At 29.5% G+C, this 17,843-nt stretch overlaps 1 protein-coding gene across 5 annotated transcripts in view; it reads left to right on the plus strand.

Annotated features, from left to right (window-relative positions):
- Dcr-2 (Endoribonuclease Dcr-2) overlaps window positions 1–17,843 on the plus strand; it is a 211,257-nt gene that overhangs the window by 51,176 nt on the left and 142,238 nt on the right. For all 5 annotated transcript variants that reach the window (XM_075371189.1, XM_075371190.1, XM_075371191.1 and 2 more), the window contains 3 exons: window positions 3,302–3,488; window positions 11,274–11,399; window positions 16,411–16,595. In XM_075371189.1, coding sequence (XP_075227304.1) covers window positions 3,302–3,488; window positions 11,274–11,399; window positions 16,411–16,595 — 498 coding nt within the window. The remainder of the gene's footprint in view (window positions 1–3,301; window positions 3,489–11,273; window positions 11,400–16,410; window positions 16,596–17,843) is intronic.

Raw genomic sequence — 17,843 nt, forward strand, 5'->3', positions numbered from 1 at the left:
TGATACCACTCCCAGAGACAGTAGAAATAGTGTGAAACTGAGTGTTTATCTGATTGTATTTAATATTTATCCAATTTAAATTACCTATATGGAATTATTTTATTATTTAAATTTTATTTTTGATAATAATTAGCTTATTAAATTATCTATTTTTTTATGCAATCCTTTGAATTAACTTATTTTTGTTGTAAAAAGATTCTTTGTAAATAAATCTTACTATTATTTTTATTTATCAACTTTTTTCACAAAAACAAAAATCTTTTGAAATACAGTAATTGTATTGTTTACTCAATAAATAGATTTTTTTAAATACTATTCACTTGTATTTTTCATTGAAGTTTGTCATCTGTTAGTCATTCAAGTTGTATTTACCTAATACACTAAACTTAAACACACTAGACACACACTTTAAATACACTAGTACACTAAACTTTTCAATAAATAAATGTAGATTTTATAACAAGACTTTGTTTTTTTATTACTATTCTTATCTTATTATTTTAGATAGGTATAATGCCACATGTAAAATGTTATTGCACAAAATAGTAATTTTAAATCTCATTATTATGATAACGTAGTGGTTCTCAACCTTTTTTTTTTACATTTCACTGATCTTAATTACAGATCAGTAGTATGCTACTGAATTATTAAATATCTATTATATCATTAGGGTAGCGATAAAGTCATATCTCAGAACAGTAAATCAATAAAAAATTATAAATTTTTGAACATAACTATTTATTTTATAAAAAAATATTGTACTACAATTCTTTTATTTGTTATAAACTTTTTATTTACAAAAATATGTTATATCTTACGTTATTTACTTACATTACTGATTACAATATTTTTGAAAATTAAAAATTTAGTGTGAAGGAAGATTGCTGCTGCATACTTGAAACAGGTGAAGAGATGAGATGTCTTTTTCAGTTAAACTTGAAGTGCAAATTTCGGTCAAGTTCTGTTTATTATGAAATCTATCTTTTACTGTCACAATAGCAGAAAACTCAGTTTTTTGGTAGAAAGATGGAATAAACAATAACAGTCCTTTTCTGGAGATTGATTGATATTAATTTTTAAACTTGAGCCAAAATTCATGTAACTAATTTAGTAAATTCCATTTTCAAACTTTCATCGCAAGATAGTTTTATCAAAGATTGTTTCATTGTTAGTTAGAATTACAGTATGAAAGGGTTTCATATCCATAGCAATTTAGAATAGATTTCTTCAAAATTTCAGTGATCATTAGGAAATTGTGTTTTATATTATTGATGAGATTATCTTTCATTTCAATTTTGTTTACTGTCACAAAATTTCAAGCATGTTTTCATCTGAAACATTATAATCCATCATTTGTCATTTGTTATAAATTCCTTTATTTTGTTTCTACCAAAAATCAATCTGTTGTTTCACCTTGAAAACTTAAATTTAAGTCATTAAGGCGATTAAAGTTACAGATAAGTAGGCTATTGTTATCTACAGCTCTTCTCTCATCAATCATGCAGTTCAGAATCAGTATCTGTTAGGAACACCTGCACCTCTGAATGTAGCTCAAATAACCTGCTTGGTATTTTTCCTTTAGAAATTCATCTCATCTCTTTTTGCAGCAGTAACTGAATATGGTCACTGCAAATATTAAAAGTTTACAAAATATATGTTTAATAAAACTAAAGCTAAATATTTACTAAAATGTACTACTTTGATAACCTCCTAGAAAACATGTTTTAATTGTTCAGTCATCTGTTTGACTGCTAAAATTTCTTTTTGGATGCTGCAGTGAGTAAGGGTACAATTTTCTGTATGTGATTTTACTTCTTTAGCAACACATCCATGTGTTCATGTCATAGATTGAGCATAATCAGAACAGAAGCTGCTTCCAGTCCAGTCCATTTTCAGCAAAGAAGTCATCCAGCTTTTTGAATATTTCATCAGCAGTAGTTCGTACTGATGTACTTTGAAATACATACCGCCTATAACCATAAGTTGAGCATAGTTTCTTATGTCTGGGCTGTCATTGAGTTGTATGGTAAAAAAAATCATTTGATTTAATCTTTTAAGTTCAATGCCATGCTTTCAGTTCTGTGTGCACAGTATCATTTGACAGTTTCATCATACTTAGCTGTTTACCTAATGATTCACTCAACATACAAGTCTCCTATCTTTTGCAGTATTGTTCAACAGTTCTTCAGCAATTGTATAAGCTTTTCCACACTTTGGTACTCTTAAGCTTACTGAGAAAGATAGCTCACCTGCTTCTTGACAACTTTATATTTTAGTAGGAAAAAGATCTTGATCTACTGCAAATTCTTATTCTGAAGTATAGCTTAATGGTACAGGTTTTTAACTGTGTTTTGTCTGTCATTACTCTATTAAACCAATTAAACATGTTGATTTAATGTTATGTCAACCAAACTAAACCAAATTAATTCAAGCAGAGTACGTCAGTAATTATGTGTATAAGAAAGAATCTTTCAGTATATGTATGCCAACACTAGCACTTCAATTTTATCGAATAAAAAAAGTAACACAATAACAATATTTCAAATCAAATTGTCACATAGTATGTAAAACATCAGAAGCAAATTTATCTGTCTGTGAAGGATAATCATGAACTTGCCTAACTGCTGGGGGAAAGTTTGATGAGCAAGTTCTTTTTTTTAATTAGGTTATTGAACAAAATTGTACAAGCAGTACAAACAAAATTATACATTTGTTATTCTGAACTTTTTAGTTTTTTTTAATGTGATGCACCAAAAAATAGATCAACTTATGTACACAGTTAATAAAATGTTGAGTGGTTTATGCCTCATGTGTCATAGAAAAATAAAGATCAGTTTACTCTTTTATTTGAAAAAAAAGACATATCTGGCCTTGACATATCTTTCATTGTATCAACTATTTTGCTATCCAGTTATACTTGTAAATTAATTTTTATTTTATTATATAAGGAAAGATGTTTCATTTTTTTTATAACTGTCTAAATTACAGATATATCCACATTTAATGGGTGGAGTGCATCTGTTCCAGAGTTATATGACAACATTAAGTAACAAGCATATTGTATCAATATAATTTCTCATTAAGAGTACAAAAACTGAGAATTTGAAAAAAGATCAGAATTAAATACAGTTATCGATCCATGTGTTAACCAGAACTAATGGATCCGTATTTAATAGTTTCTTACAGGTTTACAATTTGCAGACATAAAATTGCTGCTGTTTGTACAAAATATTTTTAGTAATATAAAAATTATTTTAGATAAATTATATAATTTTTTTTTTTATGTTATATTTGTTCATAGGCCTTTTTCAGAAGGTTTTAAAGGTAGTAAAAGAGCCTTTTTTCTAGTTAATACTGTTGAACTTGTTAATCAACAAGCAAAAGCTATTAGAAGACATACTAGCTTCAAAGTTGGCCAGTATAGTGGAGATATGAATGTAGATCTATGGACTAAGGAACGGTGGTTACAAGAACTGGAATTTAATTCTGTAAGCACAATTTAATTATTTTTACATAGTTTATTGTGTTTTGGTATATGATGTACTTATAAATAATTCATTACCATGTGACATTTATAAATAAATTTCAGGAATATCCAATTTTATTTGTGCTTTGAATGAAAGCTATGATCAAGTTATATGTAATTAAATAAAATATAATTTTAAAAATGTTTTTCCCATGTCAAGTATAAGAACCTTTGTTCAGTTATTATTATCCGTATTGAAATTATATTAAGAAATGGCTATGCTGACTTATATTTATCTTTATTATGTATAGTTGTACCTTGTCGCTTAGTACTGCTGATAGTAAATTTAATTTTATATGGTTTCATTTGCTTGTAGATGTATTGATAGAGAAAACTGGTTTGTTTTTATGTTATTTTGAATGTGCTTTTTATTTTGAATGTGTATAACAGTACATCTTTTATTATAACAATACATACAGAGTGATTCAGGAGGAAGGAAAATAATTTGGTAACTAATTCTAGAGCCTGAAATGAGGAAAAAGTATGTACAAACATATGTCTGAAGACGCTTTGTTATAGGCATTGATTTTCAACTTTTTCGCCCACTGCTCATATTGAGAATCAAATGTTTTCTAGCGTCCCCCTAAAATTTTTAAACCTACCATCTGTTATAAATAATAATTTCAATTACTGTTTTTAAAAGATACGCTCTTAATCACAGTTATTGTTTTTAAATGTGGCATATTCTGTTTCAGAGTTAAAACTTGCATTTTAAATGAAAGCAATTAAAACAGATATTTAATCATATTTGGAAATATTTTTATTAAAATTTCTTTCAAAATAGTTACAATTGTATCTATATAGTTTTATAACAATAATAGTGATAGCATATTCAATATAACAATACAATAATTAAAACAAAACTTTCAGTTGAAAAATTACACTTCCATTAATGTGAAGGATGAATCTGATGTACATTTTCCCCAATTTTCTGTGAGCCTTCTACTGCCCCACCCCTGAAGGCTCCATCAATTTATCGCCCACTTTGAGAACGAATGTTATAGAGTTATGGCTAGTGAAAAATTTTGCCCAGATTTCAGTTCCTGTAGTGAATTTTGTAAGTTATTATATAAAGGGTAAACCGTTTGTTTTTTGACCTGAAAAATAGAATAAAACAGGTCCCAGAACTGTATCTCCTGTAGTTTCATGATACCCAATGTAAAACAGAAAACTTCACTGATGAAAAGAAACTTTTTTTTAGGTTTAAAGTACAATAACTTTGTTAAAATAAATTATAAACGCTTAAGTTTTATTATTAAAACATGTAGTAAATGTTTTGCTAGCTATAACTATAAAAAAGCTTTTTCAGACAAATGTTTGTATAAATGTTTTTCCTTAAGTTTTTAAGTGTTTTTTTTTATTTTTTTGAATGAAAGTGCTTAATCATTAGGACCTTAATATATTACTATAACTATATTCTTCTGCAATAGATATTAATTTTTAAATAATGCAGCATGATTTTTCAGTTATTTAATTTTTTTATAAATTTATAGCACATACTGAACTATACCCAAGCTTTAGGTATTCATTTTATAGGTTTTATTTCAAGCTGTTTGTAATTTTGTTTATTTATTTTATGTGTATTCAAGCTTCTTACAGATGACTAAATATGTCGATTTTGATGATTTATTTTTTATTTTGCAGGGGAAGTTCATTTGTTGATTCTTCTTATTTTTCCTCCAATATATTGATCATCAGTATTATTAAATTACTTAATAATAAAGTTAATTATTAAATTATTGTTACATATTACTATGATATGAGGGCTGTTTTTTTTCAACCTCCGATCTTGCATCTAAGTAAACAAGAGATAGGTGGGAGCCAAGTCTGCACATTGTATGATTATGCCACTCCCCCACCACAACTTCTGCCATTGCCAGCTCCATTGCATCAGTCTGAGTCAAGCTACAGGCAATTGAACATGGCTGCTACAATTGATGCTCCTGCCAAGTGTGAGCTGCGAAGTGTGGTACGTTTTCTGCAAGCAGAAGGATGTAGCGCTGCTAAAATCCATTGTAGATGAGCCTAGTGTATGGTGAAAACTTTATGATAGATGGTAGTGTAAGGAATGGTGCAGGTAATTTAAAGAAAGGTGAACAGACATCCATGATGAAGGTTGGCAAGGATGCAACTCTGTCGCCACTCTTATGCCTCGTTGAGCATGTTGGTGATTTTGTCTGCAACAAACTGAGATTTACAATAAGTGAACTTTCTGCAGAAATTTCAAGATCTCTGTACACAATTGTAACTAAAGACCTAGAATACCGGAAACTTGTGTGCACGTTGGTCCCAAAAATGTTGAGTGACGATCACAAAACGTAATGAATGGCGTCACCCTTAATGTTTCTCATGCGTTACGATAATGAGGGGAAGAGCTTTTAAAATTTATCCATTACTGACGATGAGACTTGGATCCAGTATGACAATCCAGAACTAAACAACAGTGGATTCACACTTCTCCAAACAAGCCGAAAAAGTTCTAACACACTGAGCAACAGGAAAACAATGGCTACAATTTTTTTGGGACCATAAAGGTGTCTTGTTGGTGGACATTATAAAGCAGAGGACAACAAAGGAAGTTTATTGTGAATCTTTACATTGCCTCCGCAGAGTGATCCAGAATAAATGAAGAGGCATGTGTTTGTCCAGCATAGTTTTGATTTACAACCACATTGTGCCAACATGACAAGATCTCAGACAATTCAAGTGGTAAGTTTTTAACCATCCACCGTATAGTCCAGACCTAGCACCTATCAATTTTCACCTCTTTCGAGAATTGAAGGCATGGTTGGGCAGACAACACTTTGCCACCAATGAAGAACTTCAGTATGCTATCAAGATGCACCTTACCTCATTGGCGGCAAACTTCGCATTGGAAAGCTGGTGTCCTGATATGACAAATGCTTCAATTGTTTTGGGGATTATGTAGAAAAATAAGTTAGATACTACTCAACTTTTATTAATAAAATCATTTTGTTGTGTCAGTTTGTCTTTTTTTATAGCCTATCGGAAGTTGAAAAAGAACCAGCCCTTCCTTGTTTGTTAAATTGACCAGTTAGTATTCTTGTGAACTATATGTTTGGATAGGATTTCTGGTAACTATAATTAAAAACTAATCCTTTATAGTACATAAACATGTACTTAAAAATATTAAAATTAAACCCTGTAATTATTTTAATATTAAAATAAAATTAATAACAATAATAAATGGTTTTCTTCTTGGAATGATGGTGGTGGGGGTTCATTGAAGCTTTTACATAAATGGTGTGTTTTTTGGGTGATCAGTTTTTTATACTGAATAGGAAGATCACCAGGTTAATATAAAAAAGCATCAGTATGAAACTGGTACTGTACATGTATGAACTGCAGAATTTGTTTCATTAATTATGCATTAATGATACAAAATTTATTATACTGCTTCTTGCTTAAATTCACAATATAGAAAATGTTTATTTCTGAAAAAAAATATAATCCTATCCTCCAATTTATATGTGAATTATTTTCACTTAATTGATTCCTGTTTTCTTCTAGGTGAAGTATTCTGTTATTTCTGTGAGATAACATTTGAGTCCTATTTGTGTATGTAAAATGATCATAATCTCATCAAAATTAATTTGTAGCTTAGTAAAACATAGAATAAACTGTATTTTATTTGTTTTTTCTCAATTGGTTACACATAATTTTATTTTTGTTTATCTCTGGCCAAATTTTAATGTGGAGGTACTGCTGTTAAAATTATTTAGACTATACATTCAATATAATTGATAATCTGTAACTGTTCATAATTTTTCAGTACCTTAACTTTTTCAAAATTTCTTTATTCAAAAGTGGTACAGATTGATGTCATTTCTTTAACAGTAATACAATGAACATATACAAAATCTTTAAACAATAAATGGGGGTTTTTCATTGTACTTATCTTGAATGGATTTTATAAACTATGATTTACTTATTGAAATATACTATAAAGTATTTATGGTTGCCTTCATCTTGCAATTGAAATTCCATTATTATCATTTATAATACAAAGCCTATGTGTTCAATTTATTCTGTTCAAATTCATTTAAGAAAGATTTATTATAGATATCTTTAAAAAAAAAATTTATTTAATGTCCAAATTCTAATGCAAATATTAATGGTGTTTTTAATACCATTTATTCATTTTGTATATTTTTAATTACCTGAAATTATTTTAAAAATAAATTCTCTCATAACACCTAACACTGGCATGTTATTCCAAATAACATTAATGGAAAATGTTTTTAAACAGAAAAATTAAATAACATCAGAAAGATTTGAAATATTTTTTATTAGTTGTCAGTTCTTATTACTTAGTATTTTTTTAGTGTAATGATATACATTAAGTCATTCATATATTCAAAACATTTTCTTGTGAATTTAAAAAGAAATAAGTTAAAATATTTAAGTGTAACCCTTTACCCTCCAATTATGAAATAAAGTAGGACCACTGGGTCTCAAATTTTTTGATCACTTAGTTCCCTGTCAGCTATTAATTAAATTTATGGTTGGTTACATTATGTATATGGTGAAATTGCTTATATAAAAAAAAAATAAATTTTTTTTTACAAAAACCTTTATTTAATAAAAAAAAAAAATAGGACTTAAATGTCAATTACGTTAAACTTGATAATTATTTTGGTAAATTTGGAAAAATTAAAGTGATTTGACAGATTCCACAACAACAGAGAAACAGCACAAACTTTAGGAGTAGGCCTACTTTGGGGTTCGTCTCTTTCTTCATCATTACCTTCACTTTCTCTATAACTGTTCAAAATAGTATTTTCTTGATCACTTTTACTATTATCATTAAACTCATTTTCAATATCGGAATCTGTAAAAAAAATACCAGAACGACTGGTAGATGCCATGCCAACTCACGGAATACATAACGTCACATTGAGAACGTAATTAAGCGTAAAACGATCGTATTTTCAATTCTATCAATATTACATTGGTTTTACGATCTTACAGCAGATCTCAGTTTGAATCTCTGTGCATAGCTGTGGTTAGTTTAAAAATTTCTAGCCGTACTTGACAAAGGAGTACTATGTGTACATTTCATTGTCGAGTTATACTCGACAAAGGAGCAGTAGTAGAAAATTATGATAACTGTATTTGACAAAACAGTACGAAGGGTTAAGAAATAATTAATGCATAATTCTCCATTATGGCTGCTGTTGTTTTGCGTGCTTTCCAAATTAAAAAAATTTTAAAAGTAAAATAAACTTAAAGAAAACTGAATTGGCTTCAAAATTAATTTGTACCAAATTAAAGGTTGTAGTTGCTAGTTATTAATTTATTCCAACTTTGAAAAATCAAAATTTCAAGGAAGATTGAATTATATACATAGATAGATATATGTATAATACATGAGCTGAAAGTTTGCTCCTCACCAACTGCTGTGTCTGGTATACTATTCATTTAAAAAACATGTGTCGTCTGCTCATATTCATTTCTTATTATTTCCAATGATTTTTATGTTATTATACAATATAAGTTTATTAACTACACGTATTATTTATATGAATTTTATTTTTGGTCTTTCTTTTATTTTACTTTTAACTACAAATAAATGCTAATAGCGTAAAAATATTTATTTTGACTTACTCTAATGGAGAAACTATTAATCTAAAGGTATTGCTAAATCTTTGTCGCCAAAATCGTCTTCACTTATAGATAAATAATTACTGTCTTCATCAATACTTTCTTGTAAATTGATAACGAATTCTTCTTCATCATCATCATCCACTAAATGTTCTTTATCCAGATATTCATCTTTTAGTTTTTTCAAATTTGCACATATTGGTGACCAGTCTTTCTCTGTTATATTAGAATTTTTTTCTTCACATAGTGTAATTGCAGTGTTTAACTTGAATGTGAGATTTCTTTGGGCCACATATCCTTTTATGTTTGCCCATATCTTGATGGGGTTTAGAACCGTGTGGTGTAGTGGCAGGCAAATAACTGACAATGAGCGTTTAGAAGGCGTTCCAAATTAATGTGCGTCTTATGCCTTGGTTTATGCAGCTTAATTAATGTATAAAGTTTTGGTCTAAGCATTTTAGAATGAAAGTATTTGCTCTGTTCCTGTAATCAAGGTACTATTTCTGATGCCTTACATATTTTGTGGTAGGTTCCTCATCTTATTGATTATTATGGCTCTCAGCATTTATCTAATCTAGTACATTTATTTTGTCTAGATATGGACAAAGTTTGTTTTCCACCCATTTTGTGAAATTTTTGGAGTTCATGTTGTCATGATAATTCCCACTTGACGTGTTACTTTTCCACATCAGCAGAGCATTGTTAATGAATTCCATCTCTCCACCATTATGCACGATTACCCTCTTTTGATGTAAGACGATGTATGCCCTGATCAGAATTGTCTGATCACATTTTGTTTGAGATATGAGAAGTTAAAATGGTTCATCTGTGTAAACAATGGAATGTTCTTCTCTGTAATGTTTAATATATCTTAAATAACATAGTCTTTGTTCTCCTATTTCATAATTTTCGATGAAAATATTTCTATTATTTTTTGTTTTCTCTATCAAAATCCTAAGGATTTCAAAATTTTCCTGATGCTCCATACACCACCCTTTTTTTTTGCATTTCTCAACGTTTCATGACCTAGGGACTCGAAAAAACAAAAAAAAAAGTGGGGTGTAATGTCTATACGTATATACATGTGTTGGCATGTTTTAAGCTTAATAACTTTTGATGGAATTTTGTAGAGATTGTGTATATGGGGCATATTGTTGGTAAATTTTTGGGGAGTAGAGATAATTTTTTGGGGTCAATTTTCTCAAAATTTTGCAAACATAACTCCACTTTACATTAAGTTCAGTACATGAATGCATGCTTATTTTACCATTATTAAAAAACTTTTCTTCAAAATTCCCCCATTCCCAAAAATTTTAAAAACCTATCTTTATTTATTATATATTTTGTAACCAAAACTTTTATGTCTTTCTAGGCATAATAGCAGTGCAATATAATAAATGTGTGTGTGTGTGTGTGCGTGCATGTGCACACGTGCACATGTATAATAAAAGTAAATTTTTGTTACTTTTAAGTCTAGTTTATTATTTTTAAGTTTTACATTATTTAAAATTAAGTCGGCCTAAAAGAAATGCTTCTGCCTTTTAGAAGAAAAACTGTTATTAGTATGTGGAAAGCCAAGAATCTTGTTAAAAATAAGAGGAACAGGGTACAGTAGAAGTATATAGAATACTACAAAAGGCTCTGGAATTCAAGGATATGTAGTACGTTAAGTTTTCCAAACAGTTTTTGTGAATTTTTACATAAAAACACTTTAAATATACTCTTGACATCAGACTGGGTGTTATCCTATTAACTATTCAATACTAAACAATGATTAAAACATTCTTATATATCCTCCAGTTTTGTGAAAATAACCTTTGTTTAAGTATCTTTTCACTAACTTTCTCTACAAAATACAAATAAGAAAATCAGAAATATTTAGCATTTGCTGCCAACAGTAAATCAGTTGGTAAGGCTTGAACACATCTCTTCTTTTTTTTTGAAATATGTTAAAATGCTTTAAAATTATTTTTTTAAATCTTATTTAATCAAAACATAGGAAAATTATCTCAAAACTAAAGACTAAACTATAATTTATTTAACATAAATTGATAATTTAAATAATACGTTACTTTAATTACATTTTATATTTTAATAGTTTTTTTTTTTTTTTGTATTTTAGGTCATAGTAATGACTGCCCAAATATTATTAAACATGTTACAGCATTATTATTTAAAAGTGAATGATATTAAAGTTATAGTCTTTGATGAATGTCATAGAGCAGTAAAGGATCATCCCATGAGAAGTGTAAGTATTTAGATCTCTGCATTCATATTTACTGGTGTTTATCAATGAAATTATTTTTTCATCATATACTTATTCAGTAGCACACCCTTCACTTTGTTCTGAGTAATATTTTCCCCCATTCACTATTAACATGTTCACTGAGGCTGAAGTGATATATGATGAGGTCTGTAAATAAAGTAATGAGACTGGTGCAGAAAAACTATTTATTTACAATCCAATTATACATGGAAATCACCTTCGAAATAGTTCCCTTGGGAAGCACGCAATACTTCAAACGGTTTTCCCACTCTTCATAATAGTGTTGGAACTCAGAAACTGGAATATTCTTCAGATGGTCGGTTACATTTTTTTTCTCTTTTTCTTCTGCTGTTCCAAAATGGTGTTCTTTGAAGTGTTTTTTAAAGTTTGGAACAGGAGAAAGTTTTAGGGACTCAAGTCAGGTGAATAAGATGTTTGAGGAACTACAGGATTGTTTTTCTTTGCCAAAAATTCATTAATTGAGAATGCAGTGTGACAAGGTGCATTGTCATGCTGCAGCATCCAGTTGTCTTTTATGACTGGTCTCATGTGGCCAACTCTTTTCTGCAGGCTTTCGAGAATTTCTTGGTAAACATATTGATTTACAGTCTGTCCTATAGGTAAAAATTCCTTCTGGACAATGCCATTGCAGTGCCCCCTCATGATTTATATCCGTGAAACTAATTTAAAAACTGCTCTGAGGTGATAACCTGTGTGATGCAATGAAGTGATCATTTCAATCATTTCATTTTTACAATCAGAGTATCATTTCCATAGGCTTGTTTCAAAACTTGAAGAGTTTCTGTGAAAGTTTTCCCCAGTTTCATGCAAAATTTTACATTTGTTTCATTGCTTCTGAAAAACACACATTACAAAACTTGCTACTAACACTTAAACATGTTGCACTCGAATAACAATAACACGAAAACTAAACGAGATATCAAGAATCCAAGTACATGTGGTTACAGAGGAGGTTATGCGTAACACAATGCTGCCAACCACACATCACTAAATATCTCTGTTGGTGCAAAATTAAAAAGGTTCGGTTATTTTTTGAAAAGACCTCATAACTTCATGAAAATTATTTTTATGTTTGTATAAAACAATTATAATAGTTCATTTCATGTTCTTGATTACTCTTAACAATGGTTAGAGTAAATAATTGCATGAATAAAGTAGAGTGATGCGTTATGCATATGATAGGCTAGTGTATGGTTTTGATTGTCCTTGCAAGGTGATGGGCAAAGAGAAGTTCATAATCAACTCAACTCCACATGCAAGTTCGGATTGTAGAAAGTATATACCACATTCCAGAACTAGATGATCTTTCCTCTTATCTCAAATGTACTTTATATTTTTATTAAGCAATTCCAGTTAAAAAATACTTCAGTATGCTGCAGAGCAGCTTTCGTTTTCCTCCTGTTCTATTCTGCTTGTACCTTCATTATTACTTTTGGTTTTCTACCAAACTATTCTAAGGTTGATGGGATGATTGTATTAATGAATATATCTTTTACTCATTGTTAGTGAATACTGGTATTATGTTATTAAAATCTATCTCTCCTTGCTTACCAAGCTACTCTTCGTTGGAATTCTTCTGTTATTCTGTACCACAATTTATCAAACAAATTTTTTATTACGTATAGCGAAGGACTGGAAAAATCCAGCGCTCATTTGTATTTCTTTTGTAGGATTCTTTCTCTTTTCATATGATGATATTAAGGAGTTGTTAGTATACAAGAATCACCTCCTTATAAAATTCATAGGCTATATTTTATATTAAAAAAATTTATGTAATATTAACACGTATAGTTGCAAAAAAAAGAAAGTAAAATCCTTTTATTTCAATTTAAAGGTAGCATGTTCAGTATTAAATTTTCAGGTTTTAGAAACTATTGTACCGTATAAAAAATTGTATATAATTTTTTTTGTAAATTCTCTTATCCCATTAATGATTTTCTACCTTAATAATTATCAATATCAAGTCACGAGATACTAAGCTGGAAAACATTGACTTCATGAAAATTAAATTTTTCCATTATTCATTTTGTTTTTTTTTGGGGGGGAGGGAGTTAGCCTGTTTAATATGCAGAGAGACTAGAAAAATTAAGTGTGTATTGATTGATGTTAATGATAAGGCGTACTGTTATATTCTGATGTTTCTGCTACATCTGGTTCCTTTCAGTAAGTAACATATGAGAAAGTAAGAGTGTTTGAAGTAAGGATAGAATGTCAAGTTCCTAAGTATCTTATAATAGTTACAGATAATAGTGGAATCTTTTTTTTTTTATATGCATGGTGTCAGCCAGTGGTTACAAGCATAAAACATTTTTTTTGTAATGTTTAAAGGAAACTGAAAATTTTATTAAGTAAGCATTTGATATTTCTTGACTATTATAGAAAACTCTAAAATTGATCTATTGGTGACATTAACTGTTATATAATCCCCTAAAATTGAATCTCCCAAACAATCTAGTAGACTATGTTTATACTTTGACCATTACACTCAAATTTTAAATTAAAAAAATAACATTTTCACCATTCAGTCTGAATATTGGTGATTCCATATTGAAATTTTCCTGACAGGTTTTGTGGGTGGTTTGCCATTGTTTTCCCAATGTGGCTGTTTGAAACCCAACTACCAAAGAACACGGCATTCACAGTCTAGCATTCAAATCCATTTAAAAGCAACTGCCTTTATAAGGACTCGAACCTTAGAACTCTCGACTTCCAAAATCAGCTGATTTTGTGATGACAAGTTTAACCACTAGTCTAACCCGACCGGTTACAATCAAATTTACGTTTCTACAAAAATGGCCATTGTTTGTATGCACATTCTTTAAGATTTTTAAACTTTGATTTATTCAGTTCACTCTTGAGTTTACGGCTACTTGTAGATTAATTCTGTTATGTTATCTAGTTCTCCATTTTTATTTTATTATGATCACATTTTGGAACCATTCTGATGATAAATTGGAGAATATATTCTAAAAAAATGAATCTCATTTTGGCGAAACAAGAAAAAATATGAATGATAAAATGAATTAATAGCAAAATCTTCAATGATATTGAGGATATGGAACAAAATCATTCTGGCTGAAATTACGAATTTTTATGAAAAGTTAGTTTGTGATTATTTTCCATTTGATAATTAAAACTTTAACTTAATTATTCTCATTCATTACATCTATCTTTTCAACTACTTGCAGCTATTTAATGTTATAAAAGTTAATGATCAGAGTTAAAAGGTGTGACTGTCCATTTATTAGGATTTCAGTCCTGGCATTAGAAAACTCTTTTCTTAAAATTTTGGTATAACTTTTTCTATATACACTGCAGCCTATCATTTTTATTTCATCTTGTAAGTTCTCATAATTATGTTTATTAGATTAGCTAGATTTATAATCGATAGCAGCTTCCCCAACACCCAACACCCAAGCTCCTGACTTCAATAGATTTTGTACATTCCTCTTCTAGCTCAAAACTAACCATTAATTTGAAAAAGCAAAATTTGTAAAAAAATTTTCTCGTGAATCAATGAACAGGATCCGTTAGATTCTACTTTTACCATTATCTGATAAATGTTTTTGTTAATGGATTTCCTTAATTTCTATACGTGAATTAATGGGGTTAAAAGTTAAATATATATCGCTACATCTCCTTAAACCTTATCTTTCCTGATAACTTCAAAAGTTCTTTGCATCATTGAATATTCAAGCAAATTTTCCTTGTTGGTTTATTGTTAAGCCAATATGTGTTTACGCCAATGCGTAAAGTTGTTTTATTCCAATAAATTCAAGGTTATAATTGAGTCTTGTAGTTATTACAGACTTGGTAAATTTATTTTGCATTTTTTGTAAGGCTTATCTTATCTGTACTTTTAAAATAGGTTTTTTTTTTGGTTTGTTGTTTTCGTTATCAATTTCTCTCAGGCTCCAGTTTGTCTTCCTGTTGCATCATCATATTGGTGTCAGCGTATTTCTATCACGCTTTATTTATTGCTGTTTAGTCTTAATATATATATATATATATTATAAGTGTTTTTGTTCTCACCAATTTTAATGTTGTTGTCAAACTTCCTAGAAGTCTAATTTTCTTTGTCTGCGATCACGTCATTTCTTCAAATTGTGCGTATTCAGAAATTATTCTTATCAGTCTTACGTAATTCTTTAATGGTCTGCTTGCTTGTAAATTATTTTTGTTTTGTCTTCGTCCCCGAATTCCACACGTTTTCTCTAATCGTTCTCATACTAACACTTGTTATGGTTTTAGGAAACTTGAATATTTTCAAGAAAGTTGTTTACTAAATGAACTGTATTTATGATTACTTATTACAATTTGTTTATATTGTAATTAACTCTTATCATTTAATTTAATGTAATCTGTTAATCGCAGAGATTAATTGTAATATATTCATGAATTGAATTCATACTATTTTTTTAAATTAATCTAAAGAAAATAACTTCTGAAGTGAAGTTACGTTTTAGGACTTCTTTGTAATTAATTATTGTAATTTGCTCTAGTATTATTTATTGCTTTTGTATTCCATCTTGTAGTTTGAATAATAATGTATTTAATTATTTAAACTGTTTTTAGACTCGTATTTAATGCAAATGATTTTTTGAAATAAGGTATATTTGTGTATTTGTCATTTATTATTATAATTGGTATGTTGATTTCAGCTGAAATTCCTTGTATAAATTCTGTATAGAATTAAGTTATGTTTTTTTTCCGTAAATTCATTTAATTTTATTTAAGTGTATGATTGTAAAAAAGGGTGTTTTATGTTCTTTTGTTTTCAGGCTTTGTTAAATTGTAGATTTTCATACTATTAGCCTATATGCCATTTATTTGTTGTTTTTCTAATTAAAGTCCAATTTATTTTGGCAAATACGAGCTGTGTCATTTTATTTTGTAATTTTACCCGACAATATGTGAGTCTAGATTTTTGTTGTCCCTTTTTATATATTGCTTTAATTTTGTTTTTTTTTAGATAATGAGGTATTTTGAGCGTGTTCCTCAAGATGAACAACCCAGAGTATTAGGCTTGACTGGATCGTTATTAAATTCAACGATTAAAACTACCCAAGTATCCAGTTACATTAGAGATATGGAGAATACATTTTTATCACGAATAATAACTGCTAAAAGTGAAGATATGGCTAACCAGATTAACAGGTATTGTTTTACTGATTGTGTAATAGTTATTTTATAATCTAAAAAAAATTAGTTTTAGGTTTTATAAAATATTCCTATATTCACTCATAGTCATAATGATATTTTTTTATGAATTTATTGTCTTTATATTACAATTCATATTGTGATATATAATTGAACATACAGACTGCATATAAATTCAATTAGCCTACTACAGACACAAGGTATTAGTAAACCACATTGTAACATAGATGATTTCTATTAATGAGATATTTATACATATTTTTTTATAATAATTTTTCTAAAATCTGTCTTTTCAAGACCCCCTATATCACTTTTGTACTTAATATTATTGTATATATAATTCAACTTGATCCACCCAAGTAGAGAATTAAAGTATGACACTCGCCTTAGTTTTTCATAATGTCTACAGTAGTACTTTCGTGGCCACCCACATCCTCAGTTATATATACGAGAGTTGTTTGGAAAGTAACCTCCATTTTGCTGTAAATAAAAATACTGCATAGATAAAAATATTTTATTATATACAACATAAAACTACAGCTTTTAAGTATTTTTCAATGCAGTCGCCATTTAAATTCAAGTATTTATCACAGCGTTACTCTAATTTATAAATACCTTCATGAATTCAGCCCCCTGGGTACCTAGCCAACCTTTCACGGCATTTTGAAGTTTGTTGTCATCATCAAAGTGCTGCAATGCAAGCCATTCCTTCATGTGAGTGAAAATATAAAAATCACTTGACATCAAGTCCAGGCTGTACGCGGGATGATAAAAAATGACCCATTGGAATTGATTCAGAAGTTCTTGAATTCTTCGGGCACTGTGAGGATGACCTCTGTCATTTGGTTAGCTGGCATTTCTCCCGCCACCACCCCATTCGGTCGCCCTAGAGCATAGACCAAATGTACTGTGCCAATAAACGGCTACTGAGCCTCGAAACAGATTTGCGACCTCGTTATCCTAATTGCACCTAATGAGCTCCTATCTTGCGTGAGCGGTTAAGCTGGGCGCCGTACAGCACCCGCCTATGTGTCCCTACCGCTCACTTGTCACATTAAAACTAAATCGGGGAGGCGCACCCCTTGTTACAATTAAAACAATAAAAGTTACAAATTAAAAGACGGCAATTTAAGCCGCCACGCCTCGGTCGCTGTTTGCCAGCTAGTGTCTGTCCACCATTTAAGCGCTTGGAGCTTTATTGGCTGATGGCAGCCATTATTTCCAGGAAGGTTTTCACCGACACGC

Source organism: Lycorma delicatula, chromosome 7 (genome assembly GCF_047948215.1).
Source record: "Lycorma delicatula isolate Av1 chromosome 7, ASM4794821v1, whole genome shotgun sequence".
In the NCBI taxonomy this organism is placed as follows: Eukaryota; Metazoa; Arthropoda; class Insecta; order Hemiptera; family Fulgoridae; genus Lycorma; species Lycorma delicatula.